General features: G+C 41.9%; 1 protein-coding gene and 1 long non-coding RNA gene across 2 annotated transcripts; both read right to left on the bottom strand.

The window, feature by feature from the left end:
• Nucleotides 1-1,869: 1,869 nt before the first annotated feature.
• Nucleotides 1,870-3,492, bottom strand: LOC112217479. Its single transcript, XR_002948471.2, has 4 exons — nucleotides 3,410-3,492; nucleotides 3,283-3,309; nucleotides 2,703-2,725; nucleotides 1,870-2,185 (listed from the first exon to the last, which is right to left on the bottom strand). It is a non-coding gene; the product is annotated as an uncharacterized LOC112217479 (long non-coding RNA).
• A 4,851-nt stretch (nucleotides 3,493-8,343) lies between these two features.
• LOC112217481 (proliferation-associated protein 2G4) lies at nucleotides 8,344-21,365 on the bottom strand. The gene is made up of 12 exons (XM_024377795.2): nucleotides 21,210-21,365; nucleotides 17,827-17,955; nucleotides 16,085-16,190; nucleotides 14,096-14,165; nucleotides 11,525-11,681; nucleotides 10,832-10,910; nucleotides 10,053-10,131; nucleotides 9,784-9,917; nucleotides 9,497-9,591; nucleotides 9,274-9,401; nucleotides 8,958-9,011; nucleotides 8,344-8,871 (listed from the first exon to the last, which is right to left on the bottom strand). The coding sequence occupies exons 1-12, from the start codon at nucleotides 21,292-21,294 to the stop codon at nucleotides 8,806-8,808; spliced, it is 1,182 nt and encodes a 393-aa protein (XP_024233563.1). The 5' UTR covers nucleotides 21,295-21,365; the 3' UTR covers nucleotides 8,344-8,805.
• Nucleotides 21,366-22,156: the final 791 nt, after the last annotated feature.

Here is a 22,156-nt window from a genome sequence, read left to right as displayed (position 1 = left end):
AACAATATAAAAAATGTCAACCACACAAAAACTACAATGTGAGTTAGAAACACGAGAATGTAAGTACACACAGGTTACTGCCAGTACCTTCCTAAATGTTAAGGGGTACTGGAGCGGTTGAGGTGGATTTATAAATAAAAAGTGACTGGTAGTGGAATATACATGTACACCAGGCTGAAAAGTGACTGGTAGCAGGAATATATACATACTTATGGTAATATATTAATGGTCATTTATAAACTGGGTGGTTCGAGCCCTGAATGCTGATTGGCTGACAGTCGATGGTATATCAGACAGTATACCACTCGTATGCCAAAACATTTATTTGCACTGCTCGAATTACGTTGGTAACCAGTTTAAAATAGCAATAAGGCGGCACCTCAGGGGTTTGTGGTATATGGTCAATATACCACAGCTAAGGGCTATGTCCAGGCACTCCGCGTTGCACATAAGAATATACAGTACCAGTCGAAGGTTTGGACATGCCTACTCATGTAAGGGTTTTTCTTTATTTGACTATTTTCTACATTGTAGTGAAGATAGTGAAGACATCAAAACTATGAAATAACACATGGAATCATGTAGTAACCAAAAAAGTGTCAAATCAAAATAGGATTTATATTTGAGATTCTTCAAAACAGCCACTCTTTGCCTTGGTGACAACTTTGCACACATTTGGCATTCTCTCAACCAGCTTTGAGGTAGTATCCTGGAATGCATTTCAATTAACAGGCGTCCCTTGTTAAAAGTTCATTTGTGTCATTTCTTTCCTTCTTAATGTGTTTGAGCTAATCCAGTTGTGTTGTGACAAGGTAGGGGTGGTATACAGAAGAGGGTATTTGTCCAAATAGGGCTAAGTCCATATTATGGCAAGAACATCTGAAATAAGCAAATATGACAGTCCATCATTAAAACGTGGTCAGTCAATCCCAAATAAGAACTTTGAACGTTTGTTCAAGTGCAGTTGCAGAAGCGCTATGATGAAACTGGCGCTCATGTGGACTGCCACATTAAAGGAAGACCCAGAGTTCCCTCCGCTGCAGAGAATAAGTTCATTAGACTTAACTGCACCTCAGATTGCAACCCAAATAAATGCTTCTGTTTGTTAGTCACATCAACTGTTCGGAGACTGCGAGAATCAAGCCTTCATGGTCAAATTGCTGCAAAGAAACCACTACTAAAGGACACCAATAAGGAGACTTTCTTGGGCCAAGAAACATGAGCAATGGATATTAGACCGGTGGAAATCTATCCTTTGGTCTGATGCGTGCACTTGAGATTTTTGGTTCCAACAACCTTTGCCAGATGAGGTGAACAGATTTATCGCCGCATGTGGTTCCCACCACGAAACATGGTGTGATGGTGCTTTGCCTGTGACAGTGATTTATCTAGAATAAGGCACACCTAACCAGCATGGCTACCACAGCATTCTGCAGCAAGATCCCATCTAGTTTTGGCTTAGTGGGACTGTTTTTCAACAGGACAATTAACCAACACACACTTCCAGGTTGTGTAAGGGCTATTTCACCAGGAAGAGGGGAGTACTGCATCAGATCACCCGACCTCAGAACTTGGCACGCTGGAAAACCACTGTTCAGGAACTTAGTTAAACCGGAACCTCAACTATATTACTGATCCCCAGGGCAGTTAAGTCTACAGCTGTACAAATGTAAACCAAATTGTACTGCAACGGGGACTCAAAAGCATCAACTGGTTCCCCAGATATTAGTTTCCAACATTATCAAAAGCATTAAGTGCAAGTTGGGTGGACCGAAAGATAAGAATTTCACCACACCCGCAATATCTACTAAATGTGTGTGATCAATAAAATAAGATTTGAACCTGAATCAATGTTTACAGAGACTGTAATGTAGTTAGTAAACCAAATATTTATTATGGTCTTTACAACAGCTGTGCAGGTGGTAAAAGGCCAGAGTTTAATGACAGGAGAGATTCTAGCAGAAGTCAACGGCCAGGAGCCATTGGCAGAGTAGAGGGCTGGGTAGGCAGAATCTGTCCTTCACACCAACGAGGCCAGCTTCAGACCACCATGGTTCAGCTCTTCAAATCATGGACCGCTGGCTTCAGAGGGCTTGGAGTGGGTGGAGAAAAACAATCACAGCAGTAGGGGAATGGGCCAGTCTACTTGGACCTCTGCCTCATCTTTCGCCTTTTACGCTTCAGCCTACAAAGACCAGAAAGTGTCAATTAGTGACCAGGGCTGCATCATTACACACCATATCAGCTTGTAAAAGTCCCAACAATGACTAGCATTAATCCCACCATTGTCATGTACTCATTTAAATGTAATGTTCATTTAAAAATAGGCAAGTCAGTTATCATTTATTTTTTACAATGACACACGGCTCCCCAGTAGGCTGTTAGCTGCCTTGTTCTGGGGTAGAACATATTTAAGTGTTCCACCGTGGCGATTCGATCCAGCAAACTAGCAGTTACTAGCCCAGTTCTCTAACCACTAGACTACCTGCAACGCCGAATGAACAAACATTCAACATACACCCTGAATTGAACTCGTATGAGCCTGAAAAACAGTCATATACATGGTTGTCAAATCTATTGTAGTAGATTGCAAATGTGCCATGTCCATGTTAACAGAAGACTGGAGTAGAATGCATATCTGAACGAAACTACAAAGTAGCATTAGCATTCAGATGAAAAGCCTTAAAGGAAATGATTCTTACCTGCGCATACGCTTCTTCCTCCACTAAAAACAAAATAACACTTAAATCAATTTAAAGACTCACAACCAAACAAGGAATCATTCATGTTTAAAGCACAAGCTGCGGATCTAAACAGGAAGACACGTGAATATCTGGCATGGCAATGCGGACCATGCGTCACAATGTTAAGAGTCAAGATGATACAAACACGCAGTAGGCATGGCACTGGTGAACAGTATAATTGATCGTGCTAATATAAGCCATTCCTGAAATCTACAAAATGCATTACAAGTAATATTGCTAGTACCATGTGCGCCATGAAACCTAGTTCGCCAACGTGGTCAAGCTAGCAAAACCCCAATACGCCATGTATGAAATTGAATATCACATTCAAAATTAACTCCTGCGCCAATTAAGCGTTTCCCCCTTTAAAGTAATATTGGATACTGCCAATGTTTCCATATTTTAATTGGAAGCCAACTATTTAGGCACGTTGTCGTTAAGACACATGTTTATGTAGCGTTAGTTAGCTAGCCACTGCTTAGTGACAATGTGCCAAACAAAAACCCGCTAATATGGAGTTAGATATTTATCAACTCACCTTTGCTCTCATCTTGTGGAGATGTGCCTGCAATTAAAGATAACACAGTTGTTGTATGTAATGGATGGCAAACAATTACTAGTGATTCAGTTGGATTTGTTCTGGGACATAATTCAATGTTTCTTACCTCTACAGCGAAGACACCAAATTGAAAGAGGACGTGACGAAGAAAGGGGAGGGCCTTTATAGAACAAAATGGAACGTCATATTCAATCGCCACTTGCTCAGCTCACTGCTCACTGGGCGATGTAGGCAGAAATCGTTGAAATTTAAATCATATTTTATGTTGGAATTATATACCTATGTTCAGCTATGTTCAGGCATGTCTACAATCACGTAAGTCCATGGGTGCTGTTTGTAATAGAAAAATGGGTCACACTTTCCGTCCATGTAAGCTTCCTTTTAAATCTTATCAAGCAAATGTTATTTTTCCACCACACCTCCCCAATCCAAGTCATATATAATCTGAAACCTCTGATTAAAGTGAAACTGAATGGTCCAGGCATCAATTATGTACACTACATGACTAAAAGTATGTGGACACCTGTTCATCTCATTCCAAAAACATGGGCATTAATATGGAGTTGGTTGGTCACCCCCTTGCTGCTATAGCAGCTTCCACTCTTCTGGGAAGGCTTTCCACTAGATGCTGGAACATTGCTACAGTGACTTGCTTCCATTCAGCCAACAAGAGCATTAGTGAGGTCGGGCACTGATGTTGGGTGAAACTTTCTGTCCATAAATTATGCAGAAAAATGAATCAATGCTTTTGTTACTTCTAGGTTAGACTACTGCAATGCTCTACTTTCCGACTACCCGGATAAAGCACTAAATAAAATTCCGTTAGTGCTAAATACGGCTGCTAGAATCCTGACTAGAACCAAAAATGTGATCATATTACTCCAGTGCTAGCCTCCCTACACTGGTTTCCGTTCAAGATATCCCTCTATTGGTGTGGGGGCTGTGCTTTGGCAAAGTGGGTGGGGTTATATCCTTCCTGTTTGGCCCTGTCCGGGGGTGTCCTCGGATGGGGCCACAGTGTCTTCTGACCCCTCCTGTCTCAGCCTCCAGTATTTATGCTGCAGTAGTTTATGTGTCGGGGGGCTAGGGTCAGTTTTTTCTATCTGGAGTACTTCTCCTGTCCTATCCGGTGTCCTGTGTGAATTTAAGTATGCTCTCTCTAATTCTCTCTCTCGAAGGACCTGAGCCCTAGGACCATGCCTCAGGACTACCTGGCATGATGACTCCTTGCTGTCCCCAGTCCACCTGGCCGTGCTGCTGCTCCAGTTTCAACTGTTCTGCCTGTGATTATTATTTGACCATGCTGGTCATTTATGAACATTTGAACATCTTGGCCATGTTCTGTTATAATCTCCACCCGTCACAGCCAAATCAAATCAAATTTATTTATATAGCCCTTTGTACATCAGCTGATATCTCAAAGTGCTGTACAGAAACCCAGCCTAAAACCCCAAACAGCAAGCAATGCAGGTGTAGAAGTACGGTGGCTAGGAAAAACTCCCTAGAAAGGCCAAAACCTAGGAAGAAACCTAGAGAGGAACCAGGCTATGTGGGGTGGCCAGTCCTCTTCTGGCTGTGCCGGGTGGAGATTATAACAAAACATGGCCAAGATGTTCAAATGTTCATAAATGACCAGCATGGTCGTATAATAATAAGGCAGAACAGTTGAAACTGGAGCAGCAGCACGGTCAGATGGACTGGGGACAGCAAGGAGTCATCATGTCAGGTAGTCCTGGGGCATGGTCCTAGGACTCAGGTCCTCCGAGAGAGAGAAAGAAAGAGAGAATTAGAGAGAGCATATGTGGGGTGGCCAGTCCTCTTCTGGCTGTGCCGGGTGGAGATTATAACAGAACATGGCCAAGATGTTCAAATGTTCATAAATGACCAGCATGTTCAAATAATAATAAGGCAGAACAGTTGAAACTGGAGCAGCAGCACGGTCAGATGGACTGGGGACAGCAAGGAGTCATCATGTCAGGTAGTCCTGGGGCATGGTCCTAGGGCTCAGGTCCTCCGAGAGAGAGAAAGAAAGAGAGAATTAGAGAGAGCATATGTGGGGTGGCCAGTCCTCTTCTGGCTGTGCCGGGTGGAGCTTATAACAGAACATGGCCAAGATGTTAAAATGTTCATAAATGACCAGCATGTTCGAATAATAATAAGGCAGAACAGTTGAAACTGGAGCAGCAGCACGGCCAGGTGGACTGGGGACAGCAAGGAGTCATCATGTCAGGTAGTCCTGGGGCATGGTCCTAGGGCTCAGGTCCTCCGAGAGAGAGAAAGAAAGAGAGAAGGAGAGAATTAGAGAACGCACACTTAGATTCACACAGGACACCGAATAGGACAGGAGAAGTACTCCAGATATAACAAACTGACCCTAGCCCCCGACACATAAACTACTGCAGCATAAATACTGGAGGCTGAGACAGGAGGGGTCAGGAGACACTGTGGCCCCATCCGAGGACACCCCGGACAGGGCCAAACAGGAAGGATATAACCCCACCCACTTTGCCAAAGCACAGCCCCCACACCACTAGAGGGATATCTTCAACCACCAACTTACCATCCTGAGACAAGGCTGAGTATAGCCCACAAAGATCTCCGCCATGGCACAACCCAAGGGGGGGGCGCCAACCCAGACAGGATGACCACATCAGTGAATCAACCCACTCAGGTGACGCACCCCTTCCAGGGACGGCATGAGAGAGCCCCAGTAAGCCAGTGACTCAGCCCCTGTAATAGGGTTAGAGGCAGAGAATCCCAGTGGAAAGAGGGGAACCGGCCAGGCAGAGACAGCAAGGGCGGGTCGTTGCTCCAGAGCCTTTCCGTTCAGCTTCCCACTCCTGGGCCAGACTACACTTAATCATATGACCCACTGAAGAGATGAGTCTTCAGTAAAGACTTAAAGGTTGAGACCGAGTTTGCGTCTCTGACATGGGTAGGCAGACCGTTCCATAAAAATGGAGCTCTATAGGAGAAAGCCCTGCCTCCAGCTGTTTGCTTAGAAATTCTAGGGACAATTAGGAGGCCTGCGTCTTGTGACCGTAGCGTACGTGTAGGTATGTACGGCAGGACCAAATCAGAGAGATAGGTAGGAGCAAGCCCATGTAATGCTTTGTAGGTTAGCAGTAAAACCTTGAAATCAGCCCTTGCTTTGACAGGAAGCCAGTGTAGAGAGGCTAGTACTGGAGTAATACGATCAAATTCTTTGGTTCTAGTCAGGATTCTAGCAGCCGTATTTAGCACCAACTGAAGTTTATTTAGTGCTTTATCCGGGTAGCCGGAAAGTAGAGCATTGCAGTAGTCTAACCTAGAAGTGACAAAAGCATGGATGAATTTTTCTGCATAATTTTTGGACAGAAAGTTTCTGATTTTTGCAATGTTACGTAGATGGAAAAAAGCTGTCCTTGAAATGGTCTTTATATGTTCTTCAAAAGAGAGATCAGGGTCCAGAGTAACGCCGAGGTCCTTCACAGTTTTATTTGAGACGACTGTACAACCATTAAGATTAATTGTCAGATTCAACAGAAGATCTCTTTGTTTCTTGGGACCTAGAACAAGCATCTCTGTTTTGTCCGAGTTTAAAAGTAGAAAGTTTTGCAGCCATCCACTTCCTTATGTCTAAAACACATGCTTCTAGCAAGGGCAATTTTGGGGCTTCACCATGTTTCATTGAAATGTACAGCTGTGTGTCATCCGCATAGCAGTGAAAGTTAACATTATGTTTTCGAATAACTTCCCCAAGAGGTAAAATATATAGTGAAAACAATAGTGGTCCTAAAACGGAACCTTGAGGAACACCGAAATTTACAGTTGATTTGTCAGAGGACAAACCATTTTTGTCACAGCCAGAAGAGGACTGGCCACCCCACATAGCCTGGTTCCACTCTAGGTTTCGGCCTTTCTAGGGACTTTTTCCTAGCCACCGTGCTTCTACACCTGCATTGCTTGCTGTTTGGGGTTTTAGGCTGGGTTTCTGTACAGCACTTTGAGATATCAGCTGAGGTACGAAGGGCTATATAAATACATTTGATTTGGTCCTATTCTGTGAGCTTGTGTGACCTACCACTTTAACACTGATGCTCCTAGAGGTTTCCAATTCACAATAACATCACTTTGTTGACCTGTGCAGCTCGAGCAGGGCAGAAATTTGACAAACTGACTTGTTGGAAAGGTAGCATCCTATGACGGTGCCACGTTGAAAGTCACTGAGCTCTTCAGTAAGGCCATTCTACTGACAATGTTTATCTATGAAGATTGTATCCACTAAATCCACTTATTTGAAGTGGTGTCCACATACTTTTGTATATATAGTGTACTCTTTATGTCTGTGCAGTCTAAAGTAATCAGAAAGTATATATGTAATGTTGACTCATATCTGTGGAGATCAGATCATGACTCAATAGCTTTGTTGGAGCCTTCCAACAGAGAACAACATATTAGACATATTAAAAGGTAATTTTATTTCATTAGGTACAAATAAGTATTGGATACTGGCTATGCTTTAAAAAGTACATCTCAACATGTACTACTGTTGTCAATTGAGCTTTTTGCCATTTAATGACATGCTCTCACTTAGTTGAAAAACTGATTTGCATAAAATATGATTTCAAGCAGTTCTGAATGAAGACACTTTGTTTAAAAGCTACACTAAAATGTTTAATTTGGTTGATAAAAATGAGGTATTGTTGAAAATAAAATCGATTTTTAAACTGAACTCCCCTACCAGGAAGGGGGGGCAGTAAGTATAGCAGGGTTTGTTCCCAGAATAGTAACTCTTCAGGTGTTGGTGCAAGAATTCTGTCTTTGAAATTCTGTGCTTTAACCTTTCAATACTGTCATGTTTGAATAATAATTGTAACGCTTTAACCTGTGCTCTAACCTTTCAATTCTGTCATGTTTGAATAATTGTAACACAAAATGATTCGAGGCAGAAAGATTGAGTTGCTAACTCAAGTCTCATTCATGTACAAGTGTGACTGGCACCCAACTATTATTTTCCAACAAATATCATCCAGTTAAAATTGAGTTAATCAAAACTTCTACTTTGTATACATTTTTAATTTAAAAAGTTCATAACACTTCACCTATAGATTGCAACATTTATGAAGTCAGGTACATCACCTAACGATAAGGTGTAAAAACACAATGCTAGAAAAGGTTTTTTATCCATCATATTCCAAAAATGTGTTTCCCCAATCTCATACTCCAGTTAAATATCAATGTAAAATAAACTCCATATATGTGTTACAAGGGTGTGACTCTTATTCAGACTCCAGATTCAACTGAATGGCTACAAATAAAATTGTTTTTTTCAACAGATGAGAGCATTCCCAACAGGCTCAACTCCAAATCTATCAATGTATTCAATGGGCCAAATACTAGAAAAGGGCATGAGGGTCAAAAAGAGCTAACAGTTGGGAAATATTTAGATTCACTTTCTAAGTTTGTTATATGGTGTGTGTGTGTGTGCGCATGTCAGTGTGGCTGAAGACAGGTAGGCATCTACTCTGCAGCCTTGTTGCTCTCCTCGGTTGGCTGTCCAGTAGTGGTTTCCACAGTCTTGGAGGCCTAGGAGGGAGGAAGTAAGGCACCGATTAAGAATGGAGAGAGCAAACAGAATGTTTTTATTTTTTTACCATTGTCATATAAAATACCTTCTTTTTCTTCTTCTTCTGTGTTTTGCGACTGGCTGTGCTCTGTAGCAGAGTCTGGGGGAGAAAGAGGGATTGTTTGCTGTCAATCAAGAAATGTCTTCCAAGGAAGAGAGCCACAACAGAGCTGCTAAGTGTGGAAATAGACTGGTCAAAACATCAGATGCCATCTCATACCCTTATGCAGTTACTTAAAGTGTATGCTCTGAGGGGCAAGTCCCTGTTCATTAATATAGTTATTCATGTAATATGAGCGGTGAAGAGCCATTCAGGTTGCCTGGGGCCATGGGCTGGGAGCCAGCTGGAAGCCCTATTTTACCCTCAGTTCTGCATCCTGCACCTCGTGCTCTGACTTGTAGAGCTCTGGCTCAAATGGTCCGCTGGTGATTTTATGGGGGCCGTTGGCCATTAGCAGCACTGTGAACTTAAACTGGGCCACAAACTCTCCTGAGAAGCAAAGAGAGAGATAAATGACACACATGGTTAGGAAAAAAAGAAACAGTGCCCAGGGGATAGGAAAAGAAAGATGCAGAGAGACTCACCCTCCTTCTCATTGAGCACACTGAAAGGCTGTAGCAACTCGTGTTTGGCACACTCCACCACGCCCAGGCGGGCTTTGGCCTCATCCTCAAATGCCCTGAAGAGAGGAGAGGAACAAGACACACCTGTTAGCTGAGGTCGTCTCCAATGGACAGTCAAAGCACCTGACTTACAGCATCAGAGAGATGGTTGATGAAGAAAAAAGTCCACAACTTTAATGATAAGATTATGGTGTTGATGCGGTTGGTTATAACAAGTCTCTCTGACACTTCTAATGAGGACATCCTACCTGAGAGTGAAGGGCATGGCGTCGAAGCGTCGCTCCACATCGCTGAAGAACATGCGGGAGGTCTTCATCTTCAGCCCATACTGCTTACTGGGGTCCCTCTTATAAATGGTGGTCCTCTGGCCTCCATCCCTGGCCTGGGCAGGGGACAGGAGCATAGAAACATCAGTATTGGACAGTCACATTTAGCCAGGTAAGAAATTAAAAGTAATATTGCCCTTTTCTATCCATGTTACCGCATGGGGGCATTGGGATCCCCCTCGCTCTCTCACCTTCCCTTCACCAGTGCTGATCAGCACATCAACAGCGTAGACCTCATGCACCTCAAACTCTGCCTTCTCATGGTCCTTCCTGCAGATGGGCATCAACAGTAGCCAATCAGAGCAACTCACATCTTTCATTTATCATTCAGTCCTAGTGACTAGGGATGTGACGGTCATGGAATTTTGGATCGGCCAAATTACCTTTATAACTGTTCGAATAGCAAAAAAACAACAACAAAAAACTTTCTCATGACTGCATGTGCTGCTCCAGACTGCATGTGGTCCTAGGTGTTGCCTTGGACTCAAATCAGAAACTGTGTTTACTGACTGATGGATAGCTAGCTAGCTGGAGTTAGCTAGCTAGCTGGAGTTAGCTAGCCTAACTTGCTGACATTTCTTTGTGAAGTCACAGAGTGTGTCCTGTTTTTGGTATTCCATTGGGTGCATGTTTTTCCATGATCGCTACAATACTGTACCTTGCTGAAACAAGGAGCAACAATGTTTCATCACAGTGTAAAGAGACCATGTTTGTACGGAAACTGACTCAACTGCACTTCTTGTCTTTTTGAATGCCAGGCCATTCTGTCTTCAGTTCCACAACACAACATTTAAAAAAGGGCTAGTTTTGTCTCCTCTCGTCTCTTCTTATATCGGCTGTTAGATGTGAACCAGACTTACTTTCATACAAAGCCAAAATATAAACGCAACATGCGGTCTGCCTTCGTGGTACTACACTTCATCAAAACACTATTCTTTACATGTGTTCAGGTGCTTGGACGTTAATGTACCTTTGCTGGTCTGTGGGGTTCTGAATGATGGTTTTCTCTCCATCGATGACGTGTTGCTTCAGCTGATGAGATAACATACCTTAAACAGAAAGATGCAAAGCCATTGCAACAGTTTTCTCCCCACATTTTACTGCAGTCACATAACAGTTAACTGCATAGACTGTTGGCTGACAATGTCCTGAAAATGATGCTTGTGTTGTGTATTGATGGGGCAGGAAGCCATGCATTGTTATCATTCTGAAAGGTCAGATGGCTAGCAACAATTACAATAAGCTGCCATGTGGGGAGATTTAGGTGGCTCATTTCAGCTAGTTTTATCATGTTTTTGATACCATGTCCTGTTGTGAGGCGTTTTGAGTGATTTCATGTCAATGCTAATATGACTAAAATTCAAGAGCTAGCTAACCAACAACTGTAACAATGTATTTGAGAGACAAGTGCTCATTGTGCAAATGCATTTGTTTTCAATAAACATTTAGAGACTAACTATAGTTTACATGTTTTCAACAATCTAAGCCAACCCAGTCTGTTTTGCCCCATAGTTGCGCAAGTATCGGTTTTGTTGCTAAACAACCAACCCGTCTATATGTAACCCGTCAGCTAAAACCGTTGATTCACTATCTTAGACCGATGAATCAGAGTCAACTCTCAGGGCAAAACGGACTTTCTGCCTCAACTAGTGAAGGCACTCACCCTCGATGGCTGTGCATTTGAATGACTGAGCGATCTTGTTCCAAGCCTCTGTCACCTTTGAGTTCTGGTTGCCAGGCTTGACAAGGCGTAGGGCTGCCTCCGCACACAGATGAGCTGCCTTTATCACGTCAGCTTTCTTCCCGGTCACTGGCGCCTCCTACATGTACAAGGCAGAGGTAAGGTCAGGGCGCGACGTTTACCTTTTTCTTTCAAGGAGCATGTGTGCGCCTAAATTTAAAAAATGTAGATGTACACAAAGACATTTATGAGCAAAATTGAAAATATTTGAGATATTAAAGCTAAAATCCTTACATGTTTACCAGCACACTGGTGGTCGCACAGTAAAAATATTTAGGGACACATGCCAGAACCCTGAAGGAGAGTTAATGTGGGTGATTTAAACATATTTTCTGGAAGTTTTCTATAATTTCAGCCAGTAGTTTTGAAAGTGTTATATAAATAATCTAATATAAAGCGTTACTAGCAGACCAAAGCTCTGGTTAAACCGGATGCCCTCAGATAACTCTGAGCCCAGTGTCCTCAGTCAAGTCTAGAGCCTGTGTGCAATAACATGATTATCCGAAGGACACACAGCTGCCATCACGCAAATATACTCCCCTGTAAAACTACAAAGAGCAGCCTGCAACACTAACGAGCTTAGAAGTGCCAAGCTATCTCACTGACATTGAACCCTACATGCACTCCTGCATAAACAGGAAACACCCCCCCCCCCCTACTGGTCGGGTGCCAAGAGCAAAGGACTTTGCTGTACACCAATGGAGCCCGCTCTGGCTAGAGCAAGGCCCGCCTCCAACTCTTCAGGACCAGTCAGAAGATCAACACGACGAGACTCCACCTACATTATTCTGTGTATACATTCTGTTGTAAACTCTGGCTGAGCAGCCTAATTATTCTGACTCCTCAGAGTCACATTCCTTAGGTCCATGCACGATAAACGGCAGGACAAGATAACTTTGACCAATAAACTGCCTTTTTGATACACCTGATTCCACTCTGTCCAGCGTCCTTGTTTTGCATTCCCTCTCCAGTATGAAACACCAACAAAAGTAGTGCTCACGAGCCAAAACTAATCCCGAAAATTGTGCACAATTGTGTACAACGTCCTCACGTCATTGTTCTCAAGCCTCTGTAGCGTGTGCTCAAAGAGAGTAGAAAAAACTCTGTGGTGTTCATGTGGTGTGCATGTTGGGCTCACTACAAAATTGGGGCTGTAATGAAAACACGAAGCAGACCAACTCTTTGGTCCTTTAAAAACCTGCTGTATATAAAATATTGTGTGCTATAGCTTGGAAAATAAATACATGTGACTCTGGATGACAACATAATGATGTTTGTTTCCATTTGGGCTGTTTTCCTTAAGAAGTTGCATCTGTTTCATGTTTTGTTTCCTTGCCAGTATCGAGATACTGGTATCATCCCGGCACTACCAGCAACCTCATTGGACAATACTGGGCCTATCCTGATCCCGCCTCCCACTTTAACCTTGCAACATCATTGGACATAATTTTACCTGCCAATTAACATTGTCCGTCCGTTTGGTTGTTGCAGGCCAGTTCCCGACTTCCTGTAGTTGCACCCAAGGTCTCATAGTGATGTGATAATGTAATTTCATACAATGGAAAGTTATACCGGTAGTTATACGATGGCATCAACACCTTGAAAGTTGTGTATTTATTATAAATAGCATTTGGATACGTGATGAATAATGATCGCTGACAATGAACTGCAGTGTTGGATTATTATCCCATATCATGGAATAATACCTTTGTGAATGTTTATGACGACAAAAGTTGGACACATGGAGTTATTTGAATTGGATATCCATTGATAACAGAAAGGTAAGCCGATATTTATTGTCTAAAAAGTGGGTGAAAGCATGCAATTCTCGAGTGCATCAACATGCGTGTTGTGTCATGATTGGCGAATGGGACAAATGGATGGACGCGCACCTGGTAAAAACCTTAAAGCCTATTGTGCAATATGTTCCAAAATTCACCAGCGACACCATTTAGAAACTAAAGGTTGTCAGAACAGTGTTTGATCGGGTGGACAATTCCCTTCGAATGTATTTGTGTGGCTACAGGAGCATCTTTAGCGCACAACATTCTCTGGTTTGCAGAGAAATGCTTTGAAAGAAATTTAACTACTTAGGTCTAATAGATCTCACTTCTAATTCAGGAGGCTTTCTAACTTCTGATGCATGGAAGTTATCATGCATTGAATTCAATGTATTTTCGCTGTTATCAAAATAACTCATGGTAAGCGCATGCAGCCACTCATCCCACTTGCTTCAGAGCGCACGTTCACTGCATGACAGGAATGGGCAAGTAGATCTCATGCACTAAATTATGGCAGGTTAGAATGTAAGGATTCTGTGCTTCTTTCCACTGGGAGAGGACTGTAGATCATTTATTATGCATGTATGAGCCATACATTTACACGTCAGGTCCAAAACGGGAGGCAAAAAAAAGGTCATTTTCAATCCTCCAGAATATATCTATTCAATGAGGGCTTAAGAAAACCAAGTCATTAGTTCATAACGGTACATACCTTGGTAGCTCCCACAACAAAGCTATGAGCCACATTTGAGATGAAGCCATCAACATGGACTCCAAGATCACTGCAGAAATAAAGGGGACATAGATGGAGAGGATAAGAGAAAGGGAGAGATGGGAATGTTTAAGTTATGAAGGAAATAGAAGTTCATCAGACATTCAGAAATCGTTATGCCAACCATGTAGTGGTGTAGCGATGTTATACGATGACCTGTTATATCTTGTGTAATGTAAGTGTCTTGATGTGTTTGGACCCCAGGAAGAGTAGCTGGGGAGGCCTAATAAAATACAAATACAAAACCAGTTGCTGATATCTATGACATTGTGTAAAAAGACATACAGATGAGATGATTAAATACATTTAGACAAGGACAAAATGGCAGTCATGTTGCGCTTCCAAAGATCAAATGGGAAAAAGTTTACTGACAAAAAAGACAAGGTCAGAGATTAATTAAACAGTCTAATGTGTGATTATATTACGGTAAGTGTCGAGTGAGGATATGCTCCGAGGGTAAGTTGTTATTGGCTTGTTCACCTACAACCATACTGCAGGGGGGTCATAATGTCTTCCAAAGACAGCACCCATGACAATGAAATTGCTAGTGAAGGATACACCCAGCCTTTTGTTATAGTAATGAAAAATTACTTTTCAACAGATTCAGAGAATTGCACAGCCCTACAGTAATACAACACATTGGTTGGCATAACTATCTACACTGAACAAAAATATAAACGCAACCATTTCAAAGTTTTTACTGAGAGTTCATATGATCAAATTGAAATAAATTCATTAGGCCCTAATCTATGGCTTTAACATGACTGGAAATACAGATATACATCGGTTGGTCACAGATTTCAACAACAAAAAAGGTAGGGTGTGAATAAGAACCAGTCAGTATCTGGTGTGACCACCATTTGCATCAGGTTGTTGATTATGGCCTGTAGAATGTTGTCCCACTCCTCTTCAATGGCTGTGCCGAAGTCGCTGAATATTGGCGGGAACTGGAACACGCTGTTGTACACGTCAATCCAGAGCATCACAAACGTGCTCAATGGGTGATATGTCTGGTGAGTATGCAGGCCATGGAAGAACTGGGACATTTTCAGCTTCTAGGAATTGTGTTCAGATCCTTGCAACATCAGGCTGTGAAGTATTATGCTGAAACATGAGGTGATTGCGACGGATGAATAGTAGTAACATTAAGAATTATCTGGCAAGAGCTCTGGTGGACATTCCTGCAGTCAGCATGCCAATTGCACGCTCCCTCTAAACTTGAGACATCTGTGGCATTGTGTTGTGTGACAAAACTGCACATTTTAGAGAAGCCATTTATTGTCCCCAGCACAATGTGCACCTGTGTAATGATCATGCTGTTTAATCAGATTCTTGATATGCCACACCTGTCATGTGGATGGATTATCTTGGCAAAGGAGAAATGCTCACTAACAGGGATGTAAACAAATTTGTGCACAAGATTTGAGAGAAATAAGCGTTTTGTGTGTATGGAAAAGTTCTGGGATCTTTTATTTCAGCTCATTAAACATGGGACCAACACTTTACTTGTTGGGTTTATATTTTTGTTCAGTATAGTTGGCTCTAACACTAACAATATTCCAGACAGTGAAATCCTTATATTGACAGAAGACAGGAAAGGGAGGGTCAACAGAAAGATGACAAAAGTGGCAATCCAACAACTAAGATGAAAAGGCTTGTTCAACTATACAATGGCAATAGTGACAATTAGACACCATTACCAGATGAACAAGGCTAGTAATCCAATCTTTACTTATCGTTTGCCATATAGACATACAGGCACATAGACATACAGGGAGACAAGACCTAACGAAGACGACAAGTCAACAGCCAAGGAGACCCCATCAGATGCATGAGAACACAGCAAACAAGATGACAGACAACACATACTTGGGAGACTGAAGACACACAGAGTGAAGGGGTAACATTACTGTAGATTGAGGTTCATACATTTTGACCAGATCTCCATCTTTAAGTGTGTAGTCAGGGTCACTCTTCAGGGGAGAGAAGTGGCAAACACAGTTATTGACTGAGACGCTGGTGGGGAAGGCAATTCCTGGAAGAGGGAAGAGAGAACCACCAAATCTTCAATTGAAAATAATCTGCAGTGTTTATGAGAGACCTGACTGATGGCAAATAATGTCCCCCTTTTCAACCAATATCACTCCTCATAGTTCTGTCATCTCACTGACATACTCAATAACTCATCCCATGTTCAGGCCCATTGTGAATGTGTGGCATGTGTTTCTGATCTGGAGACAGTATGACAACATACTGTCCCCCTCACAAAAGAAACATGGCTTTGAACCACCTGCCCTATATAAACATCTATGGGAGATTGTTGGTCCTATCTTATGTCTCTTATAACTACATAGTAGGGGTGTGAACGTTTAAACGACATTGGGATAGTTAACGGTTATAACAAAAAAAACTACTACCAACAGGTCCCAATCAATCAAATGTACTCATAAAGCCCTTCTTACATCAGCTGATATCTCAAAGTGCTGTACAGAAACCCAGCCTAAAACCCCAAACAGCAAGCAATGCAGGTGTAGAAGCACGGTGGCTAGGAAAAACTCCCTAGAAGGCCAGAACCCAGGAAGAAACCTAGAGAGGAACCAAGCTCTGAGGGGTGGCCAGTCCTCTTCTGGCTGTGCCGGGTGGAGATTATAACAGAACATGGCCAAGATGTTCAAATGTTCATAAATGACCAGCATGGTCAAATAATAATAATCACAGTGTTTGTCGAGGGTACAACAGGTCAGCACCTCAGGAGTAAATGTCAGTTGGCTTTTCATAGCCGATCATCTACATCATTAAGGGAAAATAGAAATTAAACAAATACCTAAAGCAACAATTCTGTCATGTTAGTAGGAGGAGATATGCATCTTTCAAATGATTTGCTAAGGATATAAAACGCTCCACACCTCATCGCGGTTAATAGTTATCAAAATGGCAGTGAGGCAGGGAAGTCCTGTATGGCAAGACTTTGAGAAGTTAAATGAGAAGCTGGTGAAATAAATACAAACTGTGCAAAGTGGAATTGAGCTACAGTGGCAATTACAGGTGAAATATTTAACCATCATTTGAAAGGGAGGCACCATGGAGTGAGAAAATCACAGCACTGATTACAGAAATTATTGCAGTTGATATGCATCCATTGTCAATGGTAGAGAATGTCAGCTTCACTGCCCTGCTGGCATATCTAGAGCCAGTCTATAAGATGCTATGTAGAAACAAATGTAACGACCTGGATGGTGAAATTGTACAATGATTGCTCTGCGAGTACAAAGCGCGAGCTCTCAAACACCATACGTGGTGTTAACAGCAGATTGTTGGATGTCTATGAACACGCCATCATACGTCACTGCAACGAACCATCACATTAATGAAAAGTGGGACATGCACTGACAATTGAGCACATGGAGGAGAGGGACACAGCAGGGAACCTAAAACAGCATTAAGCATTAACAGCAGTAAAGTGAGCAGGACTGCGGTAGATTGAACTGTACTGCCCCCTAGCGGTCATACACAGGATCATATCTGAATAGTAAAAGTAAAATATTTTTTATTTTCATTTAAACCTTTAAATTATTTTAAAAATTGCAGTTTAAACATTAAGAACAATTGTAACACCATTCCACTTGCACTTCTCATCCAGCTTTTACCCCCCTTCCACCCCGGCCCTTTACCTTTCTTCAAGTCTTTCTCCTTCCTGAAGACCTTGCCAGTTTCTGCCATGATGTGAGCGTCTCCCTTTTCACAGAGACTGAGCACAGACACCCCTGACTTGGCCGCCTCAATCACCATGCGCAGGGCCTCTAGGGAGAGCGAGAGGGCAGGGGAATAGGAGGTGGAGAGGTATGAGACATTTGAGAGGTGAAAAAGAGTGTAGTAGTGAGACCAAATATGTCATCATCACATTCAGTCAGAACATGTGCGTTCTCTATTAATAAGACTATCCATCATGGTTGTATTATGTCATGATGAATCAGCTGCCATTTAACTGAGTTCAATGTTAGGGTATGAATCTTGACCCTGGGCCTGAGGTCAGTTTGAAGCCTGTCCATAGAGGAGTAAGGAGGAGTCTACCGTGTCCTGAATTTACTTCCCTGATCATTTATTGTATTCAGGGTTCATTCAAACATAATTTAAATTTGTTTTTTACTATTGACAGTTACAGCAGATTTCAACATTGTATACCCATTCGCTCTTCTTAAATATAGGTCATCTCATTTATTTGTTTGTCTCTGAATTGTTTAAATCAAACTTTTCTCTGCCAGCTCCTGATATCAGTGCATAAAAACTTAGAGGTCTACTGAATTAGCCAGGTGCGCATGGGCACACATGCACACTAAGGCTACGCTCGTTTTCCCATTTGAACTATGCTAGTTTCCGTCCTCATTACCAAACTTCATAAATACTCCCACCCTCGACTTCGTAACTCCTTTGCTAGTTATACAATTATGTAAATAAGACATTTGCTAGAAAGAAACTTAAGGTATTTGTTTTATTGAATAGTCATGACCGGTTTGAGATGTCGTAAGATGACGGTGGTGAAGGATATCATTGCTACTTAACGCGGATCCAAGTTCAGTTTTGAGATCCACCGGCATCACCCACCGGCAGGGTTAGCTGGATGTTTCTGACTGGTCTTGAAACTGTGACAACGGGCAGCTTCTCCTCGCTTGGTTCGATGGGATAAGTAGTGATTTTGCCAACACCGCCAGCTATGTACAGTCATATACCCTTATACCTTGACGACACCGTGCGCGTCAACAAGCATCTGCGTTGCCAAGGGCTAAAATAGAAGTCAGTTCTATTCGTGATGCAGGTCACGCTGCAAGTCCTGCCTCTCCTATCTCCTCATTGGTTTATAGAAGCAGATACCCACGTGCCATCTCCTCATTGGTTATACCCACGTGGGTGATTGAAAGACGCTGTGTTGTTGGTCGTCATGGTAACTATGAAAGTTTGGATGCCAATCATCATATAATTTCAAGGAAGAAAAAGCCTGGAAGGAGGCGAGATGACTAGAAACAATTTGGTTGACCGTTTTATGTGTGGATTCATTGTTGAAGTAGAGGGCCTTGTGCATTTCAGGTAAAATAACATAATATTTATATCCCAGGACAAATTAGCTAGCAACAGCAAGCTAGCTAAATAGGACAAAGTAGCTAGCAAGTGCAAGGTAGCAAGCTAAATTTCCATAAATGTTTAATGCTTTTGACCTGTCCCCAAATGAATGTAATTGGTTCAGAGTTTGTTTTGATATTTTAACCTGCGTGTCATGATCGTGTTTGGTGTGGGGGGAAAAATACATTTATTCACGATGGTGCACGAGTTTGGGTCCGCGTTAGCCCTTGGCAACGCAGATGCTCATTGGCACGCGTGAGCAGTGTGGGTGCAATAATTGGTCAATATAGATTTCTAAATTTATTTTGCAACGCGAGCGGTGTAGTCATCCTATTAACCTTTTATTATACTGACTATCGTATCTGTTGATTAAATCTGACTTACTATAATGAGTATTCCAGTAATGTCACAAGTTACGAGAAAACAGCAACTCTACAGAGCGCTAACACTACAATGAATGGCAAAATTACTTCCGGATACAAATGGTCTGTGGAGCACCTCCTCCTGCCCAACACCGCCACCGATCTAGCTGTGTCATGTCTAGAAAGGAACCAGCTTCGTCAAATTATCATCAACAGTGGAATTTGGGGGCATTTTAGCTAACCTAACCCAATTCTCCTAACATGCCAAGTTATTTTTTGTAATGTCAATTAAGGTGGCTCAATAAATCACAGCACAGATTGAAGGGTAAACTTCCTGCTTTTACTTCTTGCTATGGTTACACTCAAAATGTCTGCTAGTCCACCCATTATGTCATCATTGACTTGAATGAAGAGCCCCGTGTACTCATTCAATTTCTGTGTGTCATAAAGCTACTGAGGTCATGCCAACAAGCAATGTCAGCATTTTTGGCCCACTTGCTTTGGGTAGGAAATGAGCTGTCCATTTATAATACCTGTGAAAAAGTTGTCAGTGAGGCAGCTAGCTAGCCAAATCACGTGTGGTTGGAATAATATTTCCCTGTCAAGTTTAAGCCTTTCCCAGTCAAATTGTCTCAGTTGACTACAGCTAGGCAGAACAAACGTACACATATATAGCCAGACCTATTTCACTTTACTTGGAACTAGCTAAATGAGCTAGTTATGACTGCTAGTAAGGGACAATTCCATGACGACAGAATTATGCGGAGGCTAATTTTTTCACTTTAAATGTATGCCAAACAAAAATCAATGATTGCAAAGTTAAACAAACCATACAATTCTATGCACAAGCCAGCATTTTTACAATTTCCACCGAATTTTACAAAAACAAATTTACTTTAACAGTACAGATGCAAAGTTTGTTAACAGAATACTGCCACAAACAGCATAAACCATCAATCTGTTACAAAACTTTGCATTTACATTGTTTGTCAAGTAAACGTATTTTTATAAACACTTTTGTTACATTTTTTAAAAGTAATCTTTGTGCATAGAGTTTTTGTTTCTTGGTTTTTGTTTGACATAACTAACCAAATGTCCCCAAGGCCACTTCCTAGCTGTGTGGTTGACATGGAAACATAAATTCCGTTAACTACTGTAACTCCACAGTGAACTAAGATTATGACAATACAAAACATAACGTTTGCTAGCTAACTACATCTACCTAGCAAATACAATAATGGTTACTACAGTCTGGTGTGACTGTTGATAATTAATGTGTAGGTAACGTTTGCTAGTTAGCCATTATGTTCACGGTCCTTGACAAAATAACCGTTAACCATAGCTAGCTGGCTTACTGAATTTTGCTCACAAAATAACATCGTGAAGTTGGCTTGCTAGCACTAGACTGGGATACCAGGGCTAGGCCAATTTCCATTCCACGTTTCTAAACTGCGCCTACTATGTCAAAGCACATGGTTGTGTTGGTCTGTGCCTACACATCAGGCTGGTGTTGTACGAAAGGCCGCCAAGAGCAGGTCACCTCATTTAAATGCAAGTCACCCCGATCTGACACTTACGGTTGGCGATGTCACCTCCCATTTTGTACTTGGTGACAACCAAGTCCTCAGCGATAGTCTGTTCTTGTTCTTCATTGTCAGACATCTTGACAGCCACTCTCTTGACAACACACCTCCTAATGTGTCGGCACCAAGACCGACACCTGTGTGAAGCTAGCCACAATAGTGGAATTTGCGGTTCGACTACAAAATACAAGTCACCAATTGAAAGTGATACTAACTGATACAAATAATGGAATCATGTCATATTTGGAGTAGATAATGCTAAACAAGTTTGGAAAGTTGTTATATACATTTGAAAAAAGTCCATAATTGCTGAACAATGAATCAAATGGCCACCCGGACCATTTACATTGACCCCCCCCATACTTTGTTTTTACACTGTTGCTACTTGCTGTTTATTTTCTATGCATTGTCACTTTACCCCTACCTACATGTAAAAACTAACTCGACTAACCTGTACCCTTGCACATATTTTATTGTTTTACATTTATTAAATGTTTTACTTTATTTTATTTAGTAAATATTTTCTTGAACTGCATTGTTGGTTAATGGCTCCTAACTAAGCATTTTATGGTAAGGTCTAAACCTGATGTATTTGGCACGTGACAAATAAAATATGATTTGATTTGATAATAAGTCAATATATGCTAATATTTGTGAAACTCTTCACAGTTGTAATCTGTGGATGTCACTGAGTAGGCTGATACCCCATTTCAAAATCCATAGGTAAGGCTATACATTGCAATATGAACATCAATACGCACAATAGGCTATCTAGTGAGGTGACCTCCCACGGTTAAATTTCCCAAATATTAGCAACAATGGTAATATTTGTGTAAACTCTTCAGAATTGTAATCTGTGGGTTTCACCGAGTAGGCTGATACTCCAATTCATGGGCCGATGATCAATAGGTAAGGCTGTACAAAGGAAAACCCAGCCGCGA

Source organism: Oncorhynchus tshawytscha, linkage group LG02 (assembly GCF_018296145.1).
Source record: "Oncorhynchus tshawytscha isolate Ot180627B linkage group LG02, Otsh_v2.0, whole genome shotgun sequence".
NCBI classification, from domain to species: domain Eukaryota; kingdom Metazoa; phylum Chordata; class Actinopteri; order Salmoniformes; family Salmonidae; genus Oncorhynchus; species Oncorhynchus tshawytscha.
This window is presented reverse-complemented; position numbering and strand designations above follow the sequence as displayed.

What these genes read in the sequence shown, in the direction of transcription:
- LOC112217481 (XM_024377795.2), bottom strand. Translation starts at nt 21,294, where the DNA reads ATGTCTGACAATGAAGAACAAGAACAGACTATCGCTGAGGACTTGGTT. An exon ending in AACCCCACAGACCAGCAAAG is followed by an intron (nt 10,132 to 10,831) that starts GTACATTAACGT and finishes GCCCATCTGCAG; the next exon opens with GAAGGACCATGAGAAGGCAG. An exon ending in TCAGCACTGGTGAAGGGAAG is followed by an intron (nt 9,918 to 10,052) that starts GTGAGAGAGCGA and finishes TCCCCTGCCCAG; the next exon opens with GCCAGGGATGGAGGCCAGAG.